Raw genomic sequence first — 17,519 nt, 5'->3', positions numbered from 1 at the left:
ATATTTCATCCAGGTTGGATGACTCAAGGGGTCATTTACCACATATTTACAGGTGATGGGAAAAGACAGCTTCTCACAGAGTCGCAGACTCCCTCTTGTCTTAGAAGTCACAGATCTCAATACCCTTCGTTTCTAAGCAGCACCGTTATCTTAGGCAGCTGCCTCTTGTATACAGTGCAGCTGACGAGGACCCATGAAAAAGGGCCGAGGTTTCACCCAGTGGTGGCTTTTGTTCTGTGTTTCTGTGCCCTGCTATCTGGTCCTCATGTCACCCAGCATTCTGAAAAGATGCTGGCCCACAGAAAACATCTACTTCTAGAGGTAACAACAGCTTGGCAAGTTCAGAATTACCACATAACCACTACAAATAATTCCTACATGATGGCCAGGAAACCATCCCGAAAATAGTTTCTGGATAGGAGCAAGTCCCTGATCTTGCTGTGGTTCCAAGTCTTGTGATCCACTAAAAATGGATGAAGGAAGGAAAGAAGAAGTAAATGGATAAGAAAAGCTCCATGGCCATAGTCCCCACTCCTGGAATCACCAGGATGCCAGGCAGTTACAGAATCTCCTGAGACCCTGGAATATGCTCAATGTCTCCCCAAGGGCATGACTGCTTCCACACACTCTGGCAAAGTCTGGGTCAAAGCCACCTGTCTCCAGAGAGGACTGCCTCTTTCCTCTAGCATCCACAATGCTCAGAATTATTGCCAGTACCTGCCTTCATGACAACACTCTCCCTGGGCCTGGGCAGAATGGGGGGAGGGGGAGCAGAGATGCTATCTGAGGTCCTGCCCGGTCTCCAACCTCATGGAGTAGCAGAGCCAGCCACAGAAGACTGGCTCCACCTCTACGCACTTCCTTCTTCCTTCTCGTGTTCTGAGATCCCAGAAAAATTCACTGCAATGTTCTATCATTAAGTCTCTGCCACCCCATATTCACATTCCCATCTTCGAGGAAAAAAAGGGGAACAAGTGGCCCCTGGGGTGCTGTAACCAAACAAACAGATGCTTGCAAAGGAAGGTAAATGTCAAATGCTTAACCACACAACTAAAAAAAAAAACACATTATCTAACCAAGCTTCACTCTGATGGAGCAAGTCCTAGATATAAGAAAGAAGCAAAAAGGTGGAAACAGCACCAAAGTCCCCTGATTCAGAGACGAGTCTCATCTGCCGGAACCGCCCAGTGTGGGCAGTGAGCTGAGAGACAAGAAGTGAGCAGCCTTGGGAGAAAAGGAATCAGCCTGAGAAGCACTTTGCTAGAAGTAAATTAAATGAATCGCAAGGTCCCAGGAGCTGTTCTCTTGAGTGCCTGGGAGTCCTATGTTTCTGAATAAGGTAGTCAATGCTAAGTGAAAATATGACTTTGAGAAACGATTTTACATAGATGTTTGACTTGAAAAAGCTAAGATAGGAAGGTGAAGAGGAACTGTAAGAAATATTGGACACATGGAGAGAATATGTGTGTGTGTGTGTGTGTGGGGGGGGGGTTGGCTTCCAAAGAAAAAGAATTGTTATACTGGAGGCACTGATAAGAAAGCTGGCAGGAGCTGAGAGGTGAATGTCCTTTTATCCTGGAACATCACTCTTGCTAGCCACCTTTGAGCTGCATGTAAAAGACACAAGTCAGAATGAGCAATGCCAAGAATATCTTTTTCGCCTTAAATCTGATATAAACTGACATTGTTTTTTGAAAGTAGAACCATAGCTAGGAACCATGTAAAATTCAGGGAAGAGGTGAGATTTCATGCCCCTGGGGACAAATAAACTGGCTGAAGCATTCATCTCATTGAAAGTCTGCAATGTCCTTCTGTGAGTCCTTCCCTCTGTGTCCTCCTTCCACAGCCCCTCTGGGAGGACCCTATTTCCACTGCCATTCGAGGCAGGGTGAAGACCCCTCTTCTGAGCTGGACCAGGGGAATCACAGCACACTAATCACCCAGGCAACTGTCCAGGGTCACGAGAGACAAAGCGAGGATGCAATCAGGACCTGGGGTTGGACTCGCAGGCTAGAAACAGAACCCCTGGGATTCGCTGGTGGGCGAAGTGGATATGGCAAATAGGAAGTGAGATCTCACAAAGGAATTATGACTCTGAATGCAAAACCAAAGCAGTGACACAAAGTCAGAATCAAAAGTGACAGCTGGACCCTGGCCGGTTTGGCTCAGTGGTTAGAGTGTCGGCCTGCGGACCAGAGCCCCAGGTTTGGTTCCCGCTAAGGGCACGTACCTCGGGTGCAGTTTGTCCCTGGCCCCAGCTGGGGTTGTTGGGTGGCAGCCACTTGATATGTCTCTCTCACATCGATGTTTCTCTCTCTCCCTTTCTATCTGAAGATAAATCAAAAAAACAAAAAAAAAAGGTCCTTGGGTGAGGATAAAAAATTTTTTAAAAAGTGGCAGCTGGAAGTACCAGTGGGGTCACAGAAGATGGTGAACAAAGAGGTGAGTGCCAGATGGCCTTGACGGTGAGGCTACATCTCTCACCTGGCCCCATATCGTAGGTTATGCTTTAGAGGCTGATGTCTCCACAGGACTTACCCGATTTCATATATCACCAGTTTACATATGAGAAAACTAAAGCAGAGGGATGCTGTCCTAGTGATTTGAAGAAGGTCATGTAATTATTTGGAGGTACACCCAAAATGAGATCTGTACCTCTCCAACTCTGTTTATCTGTGCACTCTTAATACAAAGCGGCATGCTTACATTCTCCAGATGCATTTGAAAGATAGTTCGAGTGAGTGGCTGGCTATAGAGTAGGAGCGCAATGCAGAGCACTGCATGACAAGGTGGTCACTGGGAAACACCTAAAAGGCAGGGCAACCAACTCCTTACAAGTAGAGCCAACTCTCAGTTATCTCCACGTGGAGTTAACGGAAGGTTCTGATCAGAGGCTTCCTCCCTTTGCCCTATGGATATGTTAGGGTTTCTTCACTTACTATCTGTTGGTGTAAAATCAGGTAAGACAAAGTAATTTAAAAACTATTTTAGCTTAGCTAAGCAAATCTCAACCAAGAAGGTCAATCTGCTGGGGAAGGAAAATCTCCCCAAATCAATATCTTTATACTATCTGAGGGCCTGGCTAAATAGGGCCAGAGCCTTGCTTCCTGAGATAGTATAGTTTATTGAGGACTAGGGTCGTTGTAGCTACTGAGTGAAGTCAACCCAAACCCACTGATGTTCTGTAACTTGACTTGAAAAAAACTGGAACTTCTTTGCCTTTAGCTTGAAGACTGGGCATTTTGCACACCACATTAATCAAGAATAAAGGTCTTGCTTAGCCGGTGTGGCTCAGTGGATCGAGCGGATGACTTATCCCATGGACTGAGAGGTCCCGGTTTGATTCCAGTCAGGACACATGCCCGAGCTGTGGGCTTGATCCCCAACAGGGGGCGTGCAGGAGGCAGCCAATGGATGTTTCTCACATCAATGTTTCTCTCTCTCCCTTCCTCTCTCTCTCTCTAAAAAAATCAATAAAAACATATTAAATAAATAATAATAAATGTCTTGGTTACTTGCAACTTGAACCTAGCACCATGGGTCACTGGTTCTTATAACACAAAGAAATAAACAAAAGAGACTAAATTATCTATCAGTTTATTGACTGACTGACTAATGTAACACAACAAACATTTAAATACACCTATTCTGTGGAATAAAATGAAAAGTAATATTGGGAATACATTAAAACATTGTTTTACCTTTATGATATATATTACATATTATCAAAGTTGTGGACTCTTAACTTAATAAGGATGATAACCAAATGATCAAAGCAGGTATGTTTTGAGTAATCCTGAAAGTTTTGAGGCCTGATATTGGAAAGATTCTGTGAAACAGAAATCAGTCTTGGGAAAATTTCTTAAATTCAGCACTACTGATATTTTACATGCAAAGATTTTTTAAGGGGGGAGTGGTGAGGGACCTGCCCTGTGCATTGTAGATGTTTAGCAACATCCTTGACCTCTACCAACTAAATGCCAGTTGCAACAACAGCCTCCCCCGCCACCCCTCATCAAAATCATGACAATCAAAAATATCTTCAGACACTGCCAAATGTCCCTGGAGGGGAGAATTACACCTGGTTGAGAAACACTGGTCTAGAGATACTTCTCTTTAAAATCGTGCAGCAAATATACTAAAGTAAAAGAAACCAAGTCAGGACACTAAAGGTTCTCATGCTCATTATTACATGTGGTCTAATACATTTTCAAATGTATGCTGACATGCTAATAGCAAAAGTATACTCACTGTGTACAAGAAAACAAAAATCTTTCCACATCAGCAGCAGGGTAAGTTTTGTAAAGCCTTCTGCATCATATTCCACGACACCTCTAAGTAATAAAAACATACACACACACACAAACAAAAACTCTTATAAAAAGAAGTTATAAAAAATAGAACAAAATAAAGAATATATTCATAAGGTCAGGGTCCTGAATCTCAGATGCACTGAGGGTGAGTGAGCATCACCACAGGAAGGGTATGGATTTGGAATGACAGCATCTAGGTACCAGTGATAGCTTTGCCATTTACTATCTATTCTGATCGCAGGCATATTACTTAACCTTAAGCCTCAGTTTCCTCATCCATGAAACAAACATAAGAATATTTCCAAACTTCATTACAGGGTTGTGAAAAACAAAGATAAACCATAGAATGCTATGCAGATGGTCATTACCAGTCATGAGTAAAAGGACAAATGAGGAAATCAGGTCAGCAACGACACCACTGTCTGTACAGTGATTCTAAGTCTCACTTTCACTTAGGCTCTAAACAGCAATGGCAGTGTTTCTAGGTTTAGGGTTATATATTACTTTTTCCAAAGTACTTGGAATCCTTTCACCTATGTCCCCCTGTCTTCCCCACTGGGCACAGGACAAAGTGGAAATGTTAGCTGGGTGGATGCTGGTTGAGACAGGCGAATAGCTCCTGATCACCGAAGGGCCTGGGCAGGGTTCTGGTAGGCTCACCTTCCCCATTTCCTTCCAGAGCTGAGTGCTTGGGGGATGTCACCATAGTGCGACAACACTAACCGCACAATGAGGACAGGATTAATGTCCTCTCTCATCCACACAAGAAGGCCTCTGCTATCTATCCTTAGAGATGCCTTCTCCCTGGCTGAGTCAGGCTGATCAGACTGTTAATACTGGTGGCTGCTCAGTTTAAGTTGATACATTAAGGAACAGCTGCGCCTGGCTGGTGTGGCTCAGTGGTTGAGCGTCGACCCATGAACCAAGAGGTTGCCAGTTTGATTCCCGGTCAGAGCACATACCCAGGTTGTGGGCCTGATCCCAGTGGAGGGCATGCAAGAGGCAGCCAATCGATGTTCTCTCTCATTGATGTTTCTATCTCTCTCTCCCTCTCCTTTCCTCTCTCTCTCAAAATAAAAAATAAAATAAAATAAAGGAATAGCTGCAGCCACTGTAAAAGTAAAGGAACTAGCACACTGAAGTATAAGTGATTTGCTCAAAGACTATTATATATCATTCAGATCTTCTGACTTAAGTCAATAATTTTATTCAGCATTTTATACTTTTTTTCATGAATTTATAACTAACTCAATAAGTTCCAACACTAATATTTAAATTTTTTAGATCCTGTGTCCCATAAGCAAAAACAAGCATAGAATCCTCTTCATCATGTGTGGAAAATAATATAATAATTAATAAATAATAACATGAGAATAACTGTTTCGCATACTCACAATTATAAACCTACTCCCCCCACCCTGTATAGTACAGTAATATAGTAGTGTTTGTATATAATTTAGTAGTTTTATATAAGTACTACTGTATTATATGCAAAATATAACATACACAAAAGTGTACATTAAAAAAGAATGATTTAAAAACAAATGCCAATGCAATTTTCACACTTCTCTGATATGACCATGGAGGGAGGTGGGCTCACTCTGGGGTACGTGTACTCTACTCTGAAGGTCCTTGTGCCGGTTTCTTCGTTTTCAATTAGATGTACTAAAGATAGTCTTCCTCCAAAATTATATATACTAAAGATAACCTTACTCATAAATTGTGTCATTTATTAACTACTGTCTGTATCATAAGTACTTTCTCAAAGTGTTCATAAATAAAGCTGAAAAAAATCTCAAGTGCTAAAGACTTATGTGAGAGCCAGCAACACTGTTTAGACAGCGAAAGCTCCACTCTGGAGGCAGGAAGAATTCTGGTACGGATGGATAATGAGAAAACCTCTTGAAATTGTTTTGAGGAGTCAGCAATTTTGCTTATAATTATGCCCCCATTTGTAAAATTATAACCCCGGGGATGGCCCACCTTAGTTTTTATTTCATCTTCTCTTTCCTATCCCACTTTCTTCATGTACTAGTGTACAATCTCGATTTTGTGCTCCCGTATCTCCCTGGAATCTGGTGGGCTGTCACCGGACCACTGAGACCCTCCGTCCCCTAGTGGGTAGAACGAGCCATCTTCAAAGCAGTCTACGAGGAGAGTGCGATCCTCGCCCTGAGCTCCGCCGAGGAGGTTGGTCAGGCCTCTGCCACCAAGCCTGGGACGGAGCTGTGCAGCAGCACTGCCAAGGGCAACCTGAAGAGGAGGGTGGACGCAGGGGACAGCCGCAGGGGGACATGCCCCCGTCACTGCAGTTACATGCTGCCCTGGGCCCTCCGAGCGCCTTTGCCCAACTCCTAATTCCCAGTGGGAGTCATCTGTGTGGCACTGCTGGGAGGGGTTTCTGTCAGGAGACCTGAGTTCCCACCCTGGCTCTCTGAGCTCACATGTGTGACCTATGTCAGGTTACTGAACTTCTCAAAGTTTCAGGGTTTTCATCAGTGCAATGTGTCACTAACCCGGCCTGGTTCACCTCATGATGACTGAGCCGAGGGAGGGGACGGTGCTCTGTGCACTGCCAAGGCTCTGTGACAAGCAGGGCTGCCGTTGTTCCTGCTGGGCTGGGCTGGGCTGGGCGTGCTGCTGCTCCAGGGAAGACATTCATTTTGTTATTTGCTAAAGATGCTAAAAAAAAATCTCTTCCTGGGAGCTTTAGTGTAAGCAACATATCAAAAAATAAAAAAATCAAATCTATGCAATGCATGCTGTAAGTTTCCGAACAATTTCTTGTCATAACTGTGTGCTAGTTAAATAAACTGAAAGGGAATCTCCACAAAAGTTCTGGAAAGGATTTCTGGGTCGGCGTTGTGTCTGAGCGCTCAGAGCAGTGACCGACTGCAGCTCAGATCAGGGCCACAGGACGCAAGGGCACGCGGTGCAAGCAGAGGACTCACGTGCCAAAGTGGCTGAGGAAAGCAGCGATGTACTCTCTTCTTTTGTGGTATCCTTGAATCACATACTGCACCTGGAAGAGGAACCCAGAGCTCAGAAACTTTTAAATGCTTTACTATGAAAAGTTTCAAAGATTCAGAGAAGTAGAAATAATAGTAGAATGAACATCCAGTCCCACCACCTATATTCAACAACTGTGACTATTTTGTCTCGTTGCTTCATCTAGCCATCTACCTACCTATCAATCTACCATCAAACTTGCTGAAACATTTCAAAGAAAATTAGAGACATGGTGATAGTTTGTCCTAAATACTTCAACACGCATCTCCAAAAAATAAAACGTTCTTCTGCATAACCACAAATTATCATACCCAACAAATTCAGCAGTTATTCTTTGAATTCACGTAGAATCCTGTCCATCCTCAAAATTTCCCAGTTGTCCCCAAAACATTTTTAAGCAGAGTCTAATCAATCAGGGGTCAGGCAATTTAATCTAGAACACCTTCTGATCCCAAATAACAGTGCCCCTGAGGGTGTGAGTGCTGCACGTGTATATGTGACACTGACTTCTCAGAGATCTTGTAGAACTTCCTGCATTCCAGATGATCTGTCTCTTTCTTTTCCCACTACACTCTGTATTCCCTATACATTGCAAGTTAGAGCTCAAGGTGTGATTAGATTCAGGTTAAATACTTTTGGCAAGAAAATTTCACAGTTAATACTGGGTTTGACCACGGTTCAGGTGACGACAGCCACATCGAGCCACTGCACGGTGGGTAATCCACGCGTGTACCTCTCGAAGCATGTGAAGATCTAGTTCCCTATAACTTCTCACCTAATGAGTTTAGTATCTGTTGGAGGTGCTTGTCTGAATCAATTATTTCATTAGGGCCTGAAAACAATGATGATTTTTTAATTCTATCATTTCTTCTGTGTTTATCAGCTGGAATTCTCTATAAAGAGCATCTTCGCATCAAATAAAACTATTTGGCTATCCTGAACTACAACTCCTATTGAAAAGGCAGGATAATGCTTAATTCCTTCTTTTTAAATTCCTAATATTCAGAATAAGAAGTGTTACAATAAGAGATTTTATTTTGCCTTGTTATCACCAAATGACAGATTCTATTAAAAAACTGTCAGTTCAGCCCTGGCCGGTTTGGCTCACGGATAGAGCGTTGGCCCATGGTCCAGAGAGACCAGAGTTTGGTTCCCGCTGAGGGCGTGTGCTTCGGTTGCGGTTTGTCCCCGGCCCTGGTTGGGTCTTGTGGGTGGCGGCCGCTAGATGTGTCCTTTTCGCATCGATGTTTCTCTCTCTCTCCCTCCCACTCTACCTGAACAAAAAGTGTCCTCGGGTGAGGATAAAAAAACAACGACAACAACAACAACAAAAATTGTCAGTTCAGTCAGTTAGGCATCTATCTGAAAGTCAGTTATTTACCCATCAGCTTCTAATACAAAAATATATTCCTTATAATGTCCCCATAATGGCTGCAAGAAAGAGTGGGAGAAAGAGACCCCCCAAATTGTTTATACTGGCTGTGGCCACAATGAGTTTCCATGGCTAACAAAAGCTTGAGATAAAGTGCTTGAAATAACCTTGACACAATTGGTACTGATAGCCATGTTGTAGCCTTTAAAAGTAAAACAATTCTATTTATATAATGGGGGTTTATATCAATTTATAATAACAGTGCTTACTTTGCAGTCTTAATGCAGGATCAGAAACATTATTTTGGGAAAAGAAAAACAGATGATAAGTTTGCTTAAGTGGCTTTGTTTAAAAAGGGGATGAAAACAGTTCTGTGTACTTGATTTTAAAAACAGAAAGCCATTTTAACAGAAACCCACAACAAAACTGGCTATAAAGATAGATTCCAATATAATTATGGAAATTCATTTGAAGAGATTGTTTCTAAAAGCAGCCATGCTGTCCTCGTTTGTAGCAAGCAGAAGAACATCAATTTTAAAAGACAAGTAAAATTAATGAAAGGGAACCAGATAAGAAAAACAAACTGATTCTTGTATTTCTGGGGAAATGCATTACAATTTTTTTTTTTTTTTTTGAGAAAAATTGTATGAGTAGAAATTAATCTCAATTGGAGAGCTTTAAAAAGATTTTTCTACTCAGTTTTGGAAGGCCAAATTTGCATTTTTTCCCCATGATACTAGGACACAGATTTGAAGGCAGTGCGAAGTCCCACAACGTAAACAAGAATTCTGTCCTCTGAAGGGTTTTGTAGGAGGATAGAGGCTGGGGGAATTTGGTCCAATGAGAAGCAACCACTTTATGAAAGTTAAATACCCTGGAATCTGCGCCAAGCCCAGACTGCAGAGTTGCCAGATTTTAGTTTCTCTGACATTTAAAAAATAATATTGAAACCTTTGAAATATTATTGTACGTTTAAGATATTTTCTATGTAGAGATAAATTGTCTTTTTTTCTTTTTTGAGATATCTTTTGAATGAAAGAGACAAACAAAAGATTTATTTTCCAAGACAATGTAAACAAATCAATAGAAGCAAAAAAAATAACACTCTGGGAATTAAGCAAACTGAGTCAGTCCACACAGAAGAAAGTCAGTATCGCTTATGGATTAACCTCTCCAGTTTCTAGCTAAATACACTGGCTGGACACACTTTTAAAAAATATCTGACGACAACCATTAATGCAAACTCAGCTACTTGTAATGGCTCGTCAACGCAGCTAACAGAAAGCTTAGGTAACCTGAGGTGCCTGGCCATGAGACCAGCAGACCTGAACACTTTGCCCCAGGAGCAGGACTCTGGCGAACTGCTCTGAGAATGACAGGGAGAATCAAGAACTAACTACTGAAAAGTGAGGTACAGAAAAGCAGCAGAAGATGAAGGCAGCTCTGGAGAATTCACTTAATATTAATTAGTGACAAACACACACACACACACACAAATACACATCCTCACATGCACGCAAGGACTACTGGAAAATGTAAAAGTTCAAAAATGTTAAGCCATAAGAAGGTATGGATTTAGCATATAGTTAGGGCATAAAGAAAAATAAAGAAAGGGAGATACAAACTTAAAAGATAAAGATAAGATTGGAACAGGAGGCCAGAACCCCTAGCAAAGGAAAGAAGAGGCAAAGGCACAGGGAGAGACGCTGAACACTACAACTCAAAGTGAGAAAGGCCGATGGAGATGGAGGCTGAAACTAAGAAGCTGGGGCGAAGAGGACGGTGCTTCACGGTGATGCGGGGTAGGTGCTGCGCTGGAGGAAGGAGCCTCCCAAGGTGGGGGCAACTTTTACCTTGTTGGTGAGCAGGTGGCATACTTGAGGAACGTAGTCAATGAGACATCCTCCTCCTGGAAAAGCTGGAATATGAAGAGCTGAGGAACCTCCAAGTGCACTGAAAAGAGAAGAGCACAATTGACAGTTTTCTTAGGGTTCAAGCAACTGAAGACGTGATACCCTCGAATAGACTTGGTTTCTCTTATCAAGTTTGCCCACCAACTGCCTGAATTAATGGTGGTGGGACTACGGGCTTTGCTTATGATTACATTTCTGTATTTCAATCCATTTTGTTAAATCAGCCTGGTCATGTTACACATGACTAACAACTAATGATCAATAACAACTAATGACCCTATCACACAACAGTAAAAATTAGCGAATTTTAATTGGCATTGGATAAATGTCTTACCAATATTAATGGGTTGTACCTATTACCGAAACTTAGACTTTTATACTCTTCATTAGGCCCAATTCAGGGCTGGGCAAAGGCAAGTCACTCATTAAACACCCAAACTAAACTGAACTGGTGCAACATTATAACACTGTGTGGAAGGGCCAGTTCTGCAGTTGCCCAGCTCTGTTGCCTTGGGCAGCCTCCTGGGGGCTTCACTTCCCTCATTTTCAGCATAGGGCACATGGCCGAGGACAGGCGCTGTGAACTCCAGGGTCTACCCAGCCCAGGCAGGTGATGTAAATGAACAGAGAGATTTGGAAATTTTGTGCACAGTGGGAAGGGTTCTCCCCTCGCAGCTGATCTCTGACATGCAGGAACATGCGCCTGGTCTTACCGTATCCTCATTTATCAAGTGAAGCCAGCAATTCAAATTATTTAATCTCTCAATTTTTAAATGGTGGCAACTAACTAAATACTTTCTAAAATACTGTGCAAAGTGGCCCCATGTCTGTGGACCAGTAGGGGTAGGAAGTCTGCAACTAGAACAAATAAACATTGATATTTAATTCATCTAAACAAGAAGGTACAGTAAAAAAAATCACTGATCTAAGAACTAAGAGTCAACGTTGAGCCAGTAATAATTCCCAGAACTTTAATGGAGATTCCCTTTCAGTTTAAATTAACCAGCACAAGAGTATTAAAATAAATTGTTCAGAACCTTATAGTAGCATGCATTCATTTAGCCTTAATCTTGATTTCATCTTCTTTCCTACTCTTATTCTTCTTTGGTCCTAATTTGTTTTTCTTATTTGAACTTTATTTTAATGTACTGTATGTTTCTATAACCCCTTACAACCTCTCTATAATATGATGGAATACAAAAAGACCACTAAATTCCCTCCATGCTGTGGTTATTCACTGCCCAAGTCCCCACAGTGACAGATTGTAAATGGAAGCAAAACATTTCACAGTAGCAGTGTAGAAAATCACTCCTACATAGGTTGGAGCAGACAGGCTCAGTCTAGAGTTTATGACACAGGAAACAATCCACATTAACTACTGAAAGGGCTCCAGACCCAGCCTGTCTCTCTACTGACTACAGACTTCTGAAATTAATTTTTCTGGTAAAAATGAGTATTACCTTTGTTTACCTAAGGGAATGAATGAAAAACACACAAACAAATCCAAGCCTAGGTGATGTGAGGAAGTCAGCGTGGCGTGGACACCTAGAAAGCACGACTGACCGTGCTGACTAAGGGTGGCATCAGTGAACCATCCGCACCGCAATGCACAGGAGCAGCAAGAACATCCTCCCCTAAGGAGCCGGCGCTCCTCTGAGGGGACACTGGGCCAGACTCGGCCTAAACTCTGACGAGGGCAGGAACATTCCTACAGCTTCTTGTGAACTGGAGGGAGGCTCTGTATTCTGTCTATTGCATTAAAAAGTACACAGAGGGCACACATCTAACCAGAGGATGAAAATCGGATTAAGTAGAAAATTCTATAAAAATAAATCCAATATTTGCATCCTGTAGCTATTGGTGAAATATTTGTATAACACGGAGAACACCAAGACCCAGGCTTCTTGAAGCATACTCAGAACACAATCCTTAGCACGATAAAATTCCAAAAAATAAAATAACTGGGACAATTTCCTTGAACTGACTGTACTGGGCTTTGACCTGAATAAAATATTATAGGATACGTTCTTAATCACTCATTAAATTGAATATAAGGAATAAAAATAGTCTGTGGGAAATCCTTGAAATGGGAAACTCAGTTTCTGAAGTCCAGCCACTAACCAAACCTGACCTGATGACGGAGAGCAGCAGAGGTGTGGAGAGCCCTGAAGACCAGCCGCTCCACTGCTGGGCCGTCGCTCCCACTCCCCTTCTGTGACTATCGAGAATTAGCGTTTGTTGCTAGGTGCTTTCTCATGATCTAACGTAGTCCTCCCCACAATTCAGTGAGGCAGGGAGGTAGGAATCATCACTGTACGTTCACAGGTAAAGAAATCGAGGCTCAGAGAGCAGAAATCTCCGAGTTCACACAACTAGAACATGGTAGAGCCAAGGTGTGAACTCACTGCCCGTGACCAGGGTCCACGCTGTCGCTGCTGAATTCCGTGCCTCTCTGAGAGCAAGGAAGCTTTCATCTTGAAGGGCTTCAGGGGTGCAAAGAAACAGCCGGTCTGGCTAGTAGTGAGCTGGCTGGGATTCCAGTGAGGCTGACGGGCTTCTAGCCACACTCAGACCACCACTAACACAGGCGCAGTGGTTACAGCTCATCTCCCATCACAATTTGCCACCAAGCATCCGAGCTCGCTTTCCTCTCCGTTTAGTTCATACCCCACCCTCTCCAACCCTGACCATCAACCACCGGATCCACGAAAGCCTGGATGTGCGGGCCCACCACTCTGCCATGTCTAACGGGAGGACCTGGATGGCCGTGCAGGGCATGCCTCAGTGTGTGCAACACTTCAGACAGGTATTTTAAACAAGAGTTTATTTTGAAAGGATACTTATTGCCCCCTTTATTGGACCCAGAACAGTAGTTGCTTAGCTTGTGAGGGTACTGAACCTGACTTCCAGCGTCACACACTGATAACTGCTGCTGATTCATGTATAAATATCCGCCTCATGGGTAAATATTTAACAGCTCGCTATAGCCTGAATGCTGCCCTGACCATGCTGAATAAACACAGTTAAGTGCCATAAAATAAAAGAGCTATTATGTTTTTAAAGTGTACAAGATGGAGGTAAGACCTTGTGATCTCTAATTATTTAATATTCATGAATCAAAACACACGGGGCTAAGCATGTACAAGAGAAAACTCCCTCTGTGCAGAGATTCCAGGGATCACTCGGCTAGCCCCAGGAATGCAGGGCTGGCTGGAGAGAAGGCAGAACCTGACTAACCCACAAGTGGCTGAGTTGAGGTTTGGGAGGGGCAGGAGGAGATGAAAGGGACCACTTGCTGTTGATTCTTATGATCTCTAGAGCGGCACAGTGAGAAAGTGGGGTGAAGGTGAGGAAAAGGACATTGGTGGGGCAGAGTTGCAGGCTGAACTTGGGCAAAGAAAGTATTGAAAAGGGCTGTTTTGAGAAAGTACTTTCTATCTCTTTATGAACTGAAATGAAACACAAAATTAGCTGATACTTCCTAGAACTGAAACTGTAGATACACATGAGAAGGACAAGGCCAGCGTTTGAGAAGCCTTTCCGATAACAGGGTTAAATAACCCAAAAGGTAACCACAAACGTATTTCCTATCTCATTGGCTCTATAAGTCAAATATAAAAGCCGTCTATATTAAATGTATCAATACTACTGTTTTCCATGTAAATACGGCTAATAGAGCCCCTTGTTAACTGCACTGTTTGCAAATAGAGCATCTCTAATGTTGAAGACTTGCCTTGGCTACACTGCAACAGCAGAAAGGAAATGTTTTTGAGCATTTTGACAGGAAAAAAGACAGGGAGTCAGCCTGTCGGAAAGGCTGAGTTGGGACAATGGGGTTTTGATTTTGACCCATTATGGAACAACAATTCCGTCTTCCCCAAGTGGTGTTCTCTCTGACCAGCCAAATAAAATGGGCAAGCCATGATCTGGCACTGGGGCAAAGTAGAAGGGCCAGTGGCTCTCAATTCTAGTTCTTGCTTCTGCAAAGTTTGTTCTTTGATTCTACTCAACTTTCTCATCAGGGCAGCAGGGATAACACTGTTCTCAAAAAGACCCATCTCTCCCAGGGGTTAAAGGGTTAGAGTAACAATCAGAGTTACATTAATATTCAAACAGCACCAAGCACTCCAAGTCAGACCTTATTCTAAAATGCCTCTTGTTTGAGTGTTCTGTGTCCAAGGGTTATGTCAAGGTGCCATCAGAGACACTCAGATCAGCCTTACTGTCCTGCTTTGCCTGTAAATCGGGGTCTGAGGGAGAGGAGGTTGACCAGGTTGCCCCCTCCATAGTATGATTCAGGGGAGTGTTGGAGGCTGAAGCATGGGAATGGGTAACTTCCAGGTAGATGGACACCAGCTTCCACTAGACCCCAAGTGAAGAGAAATCTTAAGGAAAGGTGAGCCTTCAATCAACAAACACTAACTGCATGCCTAATTCTGTTTAAGGTCTTGAGTTGCCCATTCTGAATATGTGACCAAGGCACCACTGTTAATTCCCCTCTGGGTAGAATGCCGGGGACCTCAAGAATCTGGGCGCTCTACAATGTCAGCGTGTGTTTCCTGGTGGCCTGCCAGGAGAGCCATTACAATAAAACAAAAGTCACTGTTATTTATTGAGTGTCCACTTTTGCCAGACACTCTAACAGGCATTTCATTATCTCTAAGCCTCACAACCCTGCCAAACAGACTTCATTAGCCCAACTTACAGATGAAGAAACAGAGGTTCTAAGAGTCTAAGTACCTTGTCCAAGATTACTCAGCAAGAAAGTTGCAGAGATGGGCTTGAATCTCTGCCTTTCTGGTTCCAAAGCCTCTGTCCTTTTCCATTTGAAATTCTGTCACAGAAAGTCAGTGTGAAGTTTTAGAAACTCTAATCCTCCTATATATTGAAACAGTGGTATAAGTGGCTAAAATTATCCTCAAAAAAGCTTTTATCCATAAAATTCATCACCTTGTCATTTCACTTTTTCTTATTTTAAGATCATATGTCACAACAAGTTAACTTGAAAGGATAAAAAAATCATCTATAGGGTCTGAAAACCCAGCAGTATATAAATACTACATTAAGAGATTTTTTTTTTAAACTGGATTTTCTTTTTCCTAGTAAAGCATTTTCTAGAGCTATTGTTAGCCCTCACCTCATTTTATAGACTCAACTTTGAGCCATCTGAGGCGTCTCTGGATCACTCAGTTAAAGAAAATCAAGGTATAACTCAAAATGGAAAAATCTCAATGAGTCTAATAGGAGGAGAAAATAAAACAGCAAAATGACAAGTTAAGTTTACAAGCAGGAGAAAATTTGGGGAGTCGCAGTCAATGAGAGGTCCAAGAAAACATCGATGCAGGCTGGCTGTATTAGATTTGTGACTGGTTGAGTACTTCCACTAAACAGTCACGGCACAATCCGGGCTTTATGTAGAGTGGTCCACCACCAGGTCTACTTCACAGCAGAGTACTGCATTTCATTTCTTGTTTCCCATTTTTAGAGGGACATGGGCATATGAAATGAAAATGTTCATATTTATATGAATATGAAATGTTCTGAGACAACAACAATAAACATGATTAAACACTCAGAAAATGTTCCTCTGGAACAAAGTCTAAAGAAGTTGAAATTGCACAGTTAAATTACTTAGAAGGTTATGGGATTATTAAATAGAATAATTTAAAAATGTGAATGCAGGCTATTTGAATAATTCAAATCAGCTGTTCTTTGCTTAGGCACAGTATACATGATAAGAGTTGAAAAACCAATATAAGTTTAGCTGGAAAATGAATTCTCTGAAGACTAGAGAAGTGAATGATAGTCCATTTTCAAAGTTCTAAGTATCAGGCACTACACTAGGCACTTTTCCTGTACGTCATCACCTAGTCTTCACACTAATCTATGACAAAGGTGCTGTCCCATTTTGTAAATGAGAAGGCTAGAGCTTAGAGAAACAACATGACCTCTGTAAGGTCACACATGTGGTAAATGGCAGAGGCATCTAAATCCAGGTCTCTGACCTAAATCCACCCCACTGTCAGGCCTTCAGTTGCCACTTAGGTGACTTCTGAATCCTTGTCGGGACCAGATGTCTGGTCCCACAGGTGCCAGTGTTCATCGGCTCCTTCTGGCTTGGGTGTTTCAGGCAGATACCTGGGCTGACTGAGCCTCTGAGGCTGCTTCCAGGAACATTTATTAAACTTATTTAGGTACCTCAACTGAATGATTGGGGCCTTTTTCATTCTAGGCAAATGAACCCCTGGAAACCTGGAAGAACTTTGAGGGCCAGAGGACTGATGGACACTTTCTAGCAGAGAGGAACTGGAATACAAGCAAGGATACTGCATTTAAAACAATACAAATGATGGGAATATTGTAATTGCAAACAGAATGTGTCTAATGACATGAGCACTAACCAAGTTTTTGTTCAGATACCTGTATTATGAGTTTGCTAACATCTCAAAAAAAGGCTTTAAGGGACAGTATTCTTAACAGATGTCCACCATCAAGATTTTTGTTAGCATGTGGAAAAGCATTTAAAGTAAGCTCCCTAAAACAACAATGATCCTAGCAGATGTTCTACTAAGATTGGTATGAACTATTTATAATGCTGCCCAGCCAGGCAAGGCAAACAGGCTAAGGGAGAGAAAAGCCTTTTTCCTCTTGTTGCAATTTTTTTTTCTTTATTGATTTCAGAGAGAGAAGGGGGGGGGGAGAGAGAGAGAGAGAGAGAGAGAGAGAGAGAGAGAGAGAGAGAGAGAGAGAGAGAAATCCACTTATTTATGCATTCAATGGTTGTTTCCTATGTGTGCCCTGACTGGGGATCGAACCCACAACCTTGGAAAGATGCTCTAACCAACTCAGCTACTTGGCCAGGGCCCCTTCTTGTTGCATTTTGATCCCTGGCCTATTACTTGATGTTGATTC

The 17,519-nt window shown here is 42.4% G+C and overlaps 1 protein-coding gene across 4 annotated transcripts in view; it reads right to left on the bottom strand.

The window, feature by feature from the left end:
- Positions 1-17,519, bottom strand: part of BABAM2 (BRISC and BRCA1 A complex member 2) — a 400,292-nt gene that overhangs the window by 69,660 nt on the left and 313,113 nt on the right. For all 4 annotated transcript variants that reach the window (XR_004959724.1, XM_036263408.1, XM_036263410.1 and 1 more), the window contains exons 8-10: positions 10,548-10,647; positions 7,265-7,335; positions 4,252-4,334 (exon numbers count right to left, since the gene is read on the bottom strand). Coding sequence is in view for 3 of the 4 variants with exons in the window: in XM_036263408.1 (XP_036119301.1) it covers positions 4,252-4,334; positions 7,265-7,335; positions 10,548-10,647 (254 nt within the window). In the remaining variant the exon portion in view is untranslated. The remainder of the gene's footprint in view (positions 1-4,251; positions 4,335-7,264; positions 7,336-10,547; positions 10,648-17,519) is intronic.

This window comes from Molossus molossus, unplaced genomic scaffold (assembly GCF_014108415.1).
Source record: "Molossus molossus isolate mMolMol1 unplaced genomic scaffold, mMolMol1.p scaffold_m16_p_15, whole genome shotgun sequence".
NCBI classification, from domain to species: Eukaryota; Metazoa; Chordata; class Mammalia; order Chiroptera; family Molossidae; genus Molossus; species Molossus molossus.
Note: the sequence above shows the minus strand (reverse complement) of the source record. Positions and strands in the feature narration are given on the sequence as shown.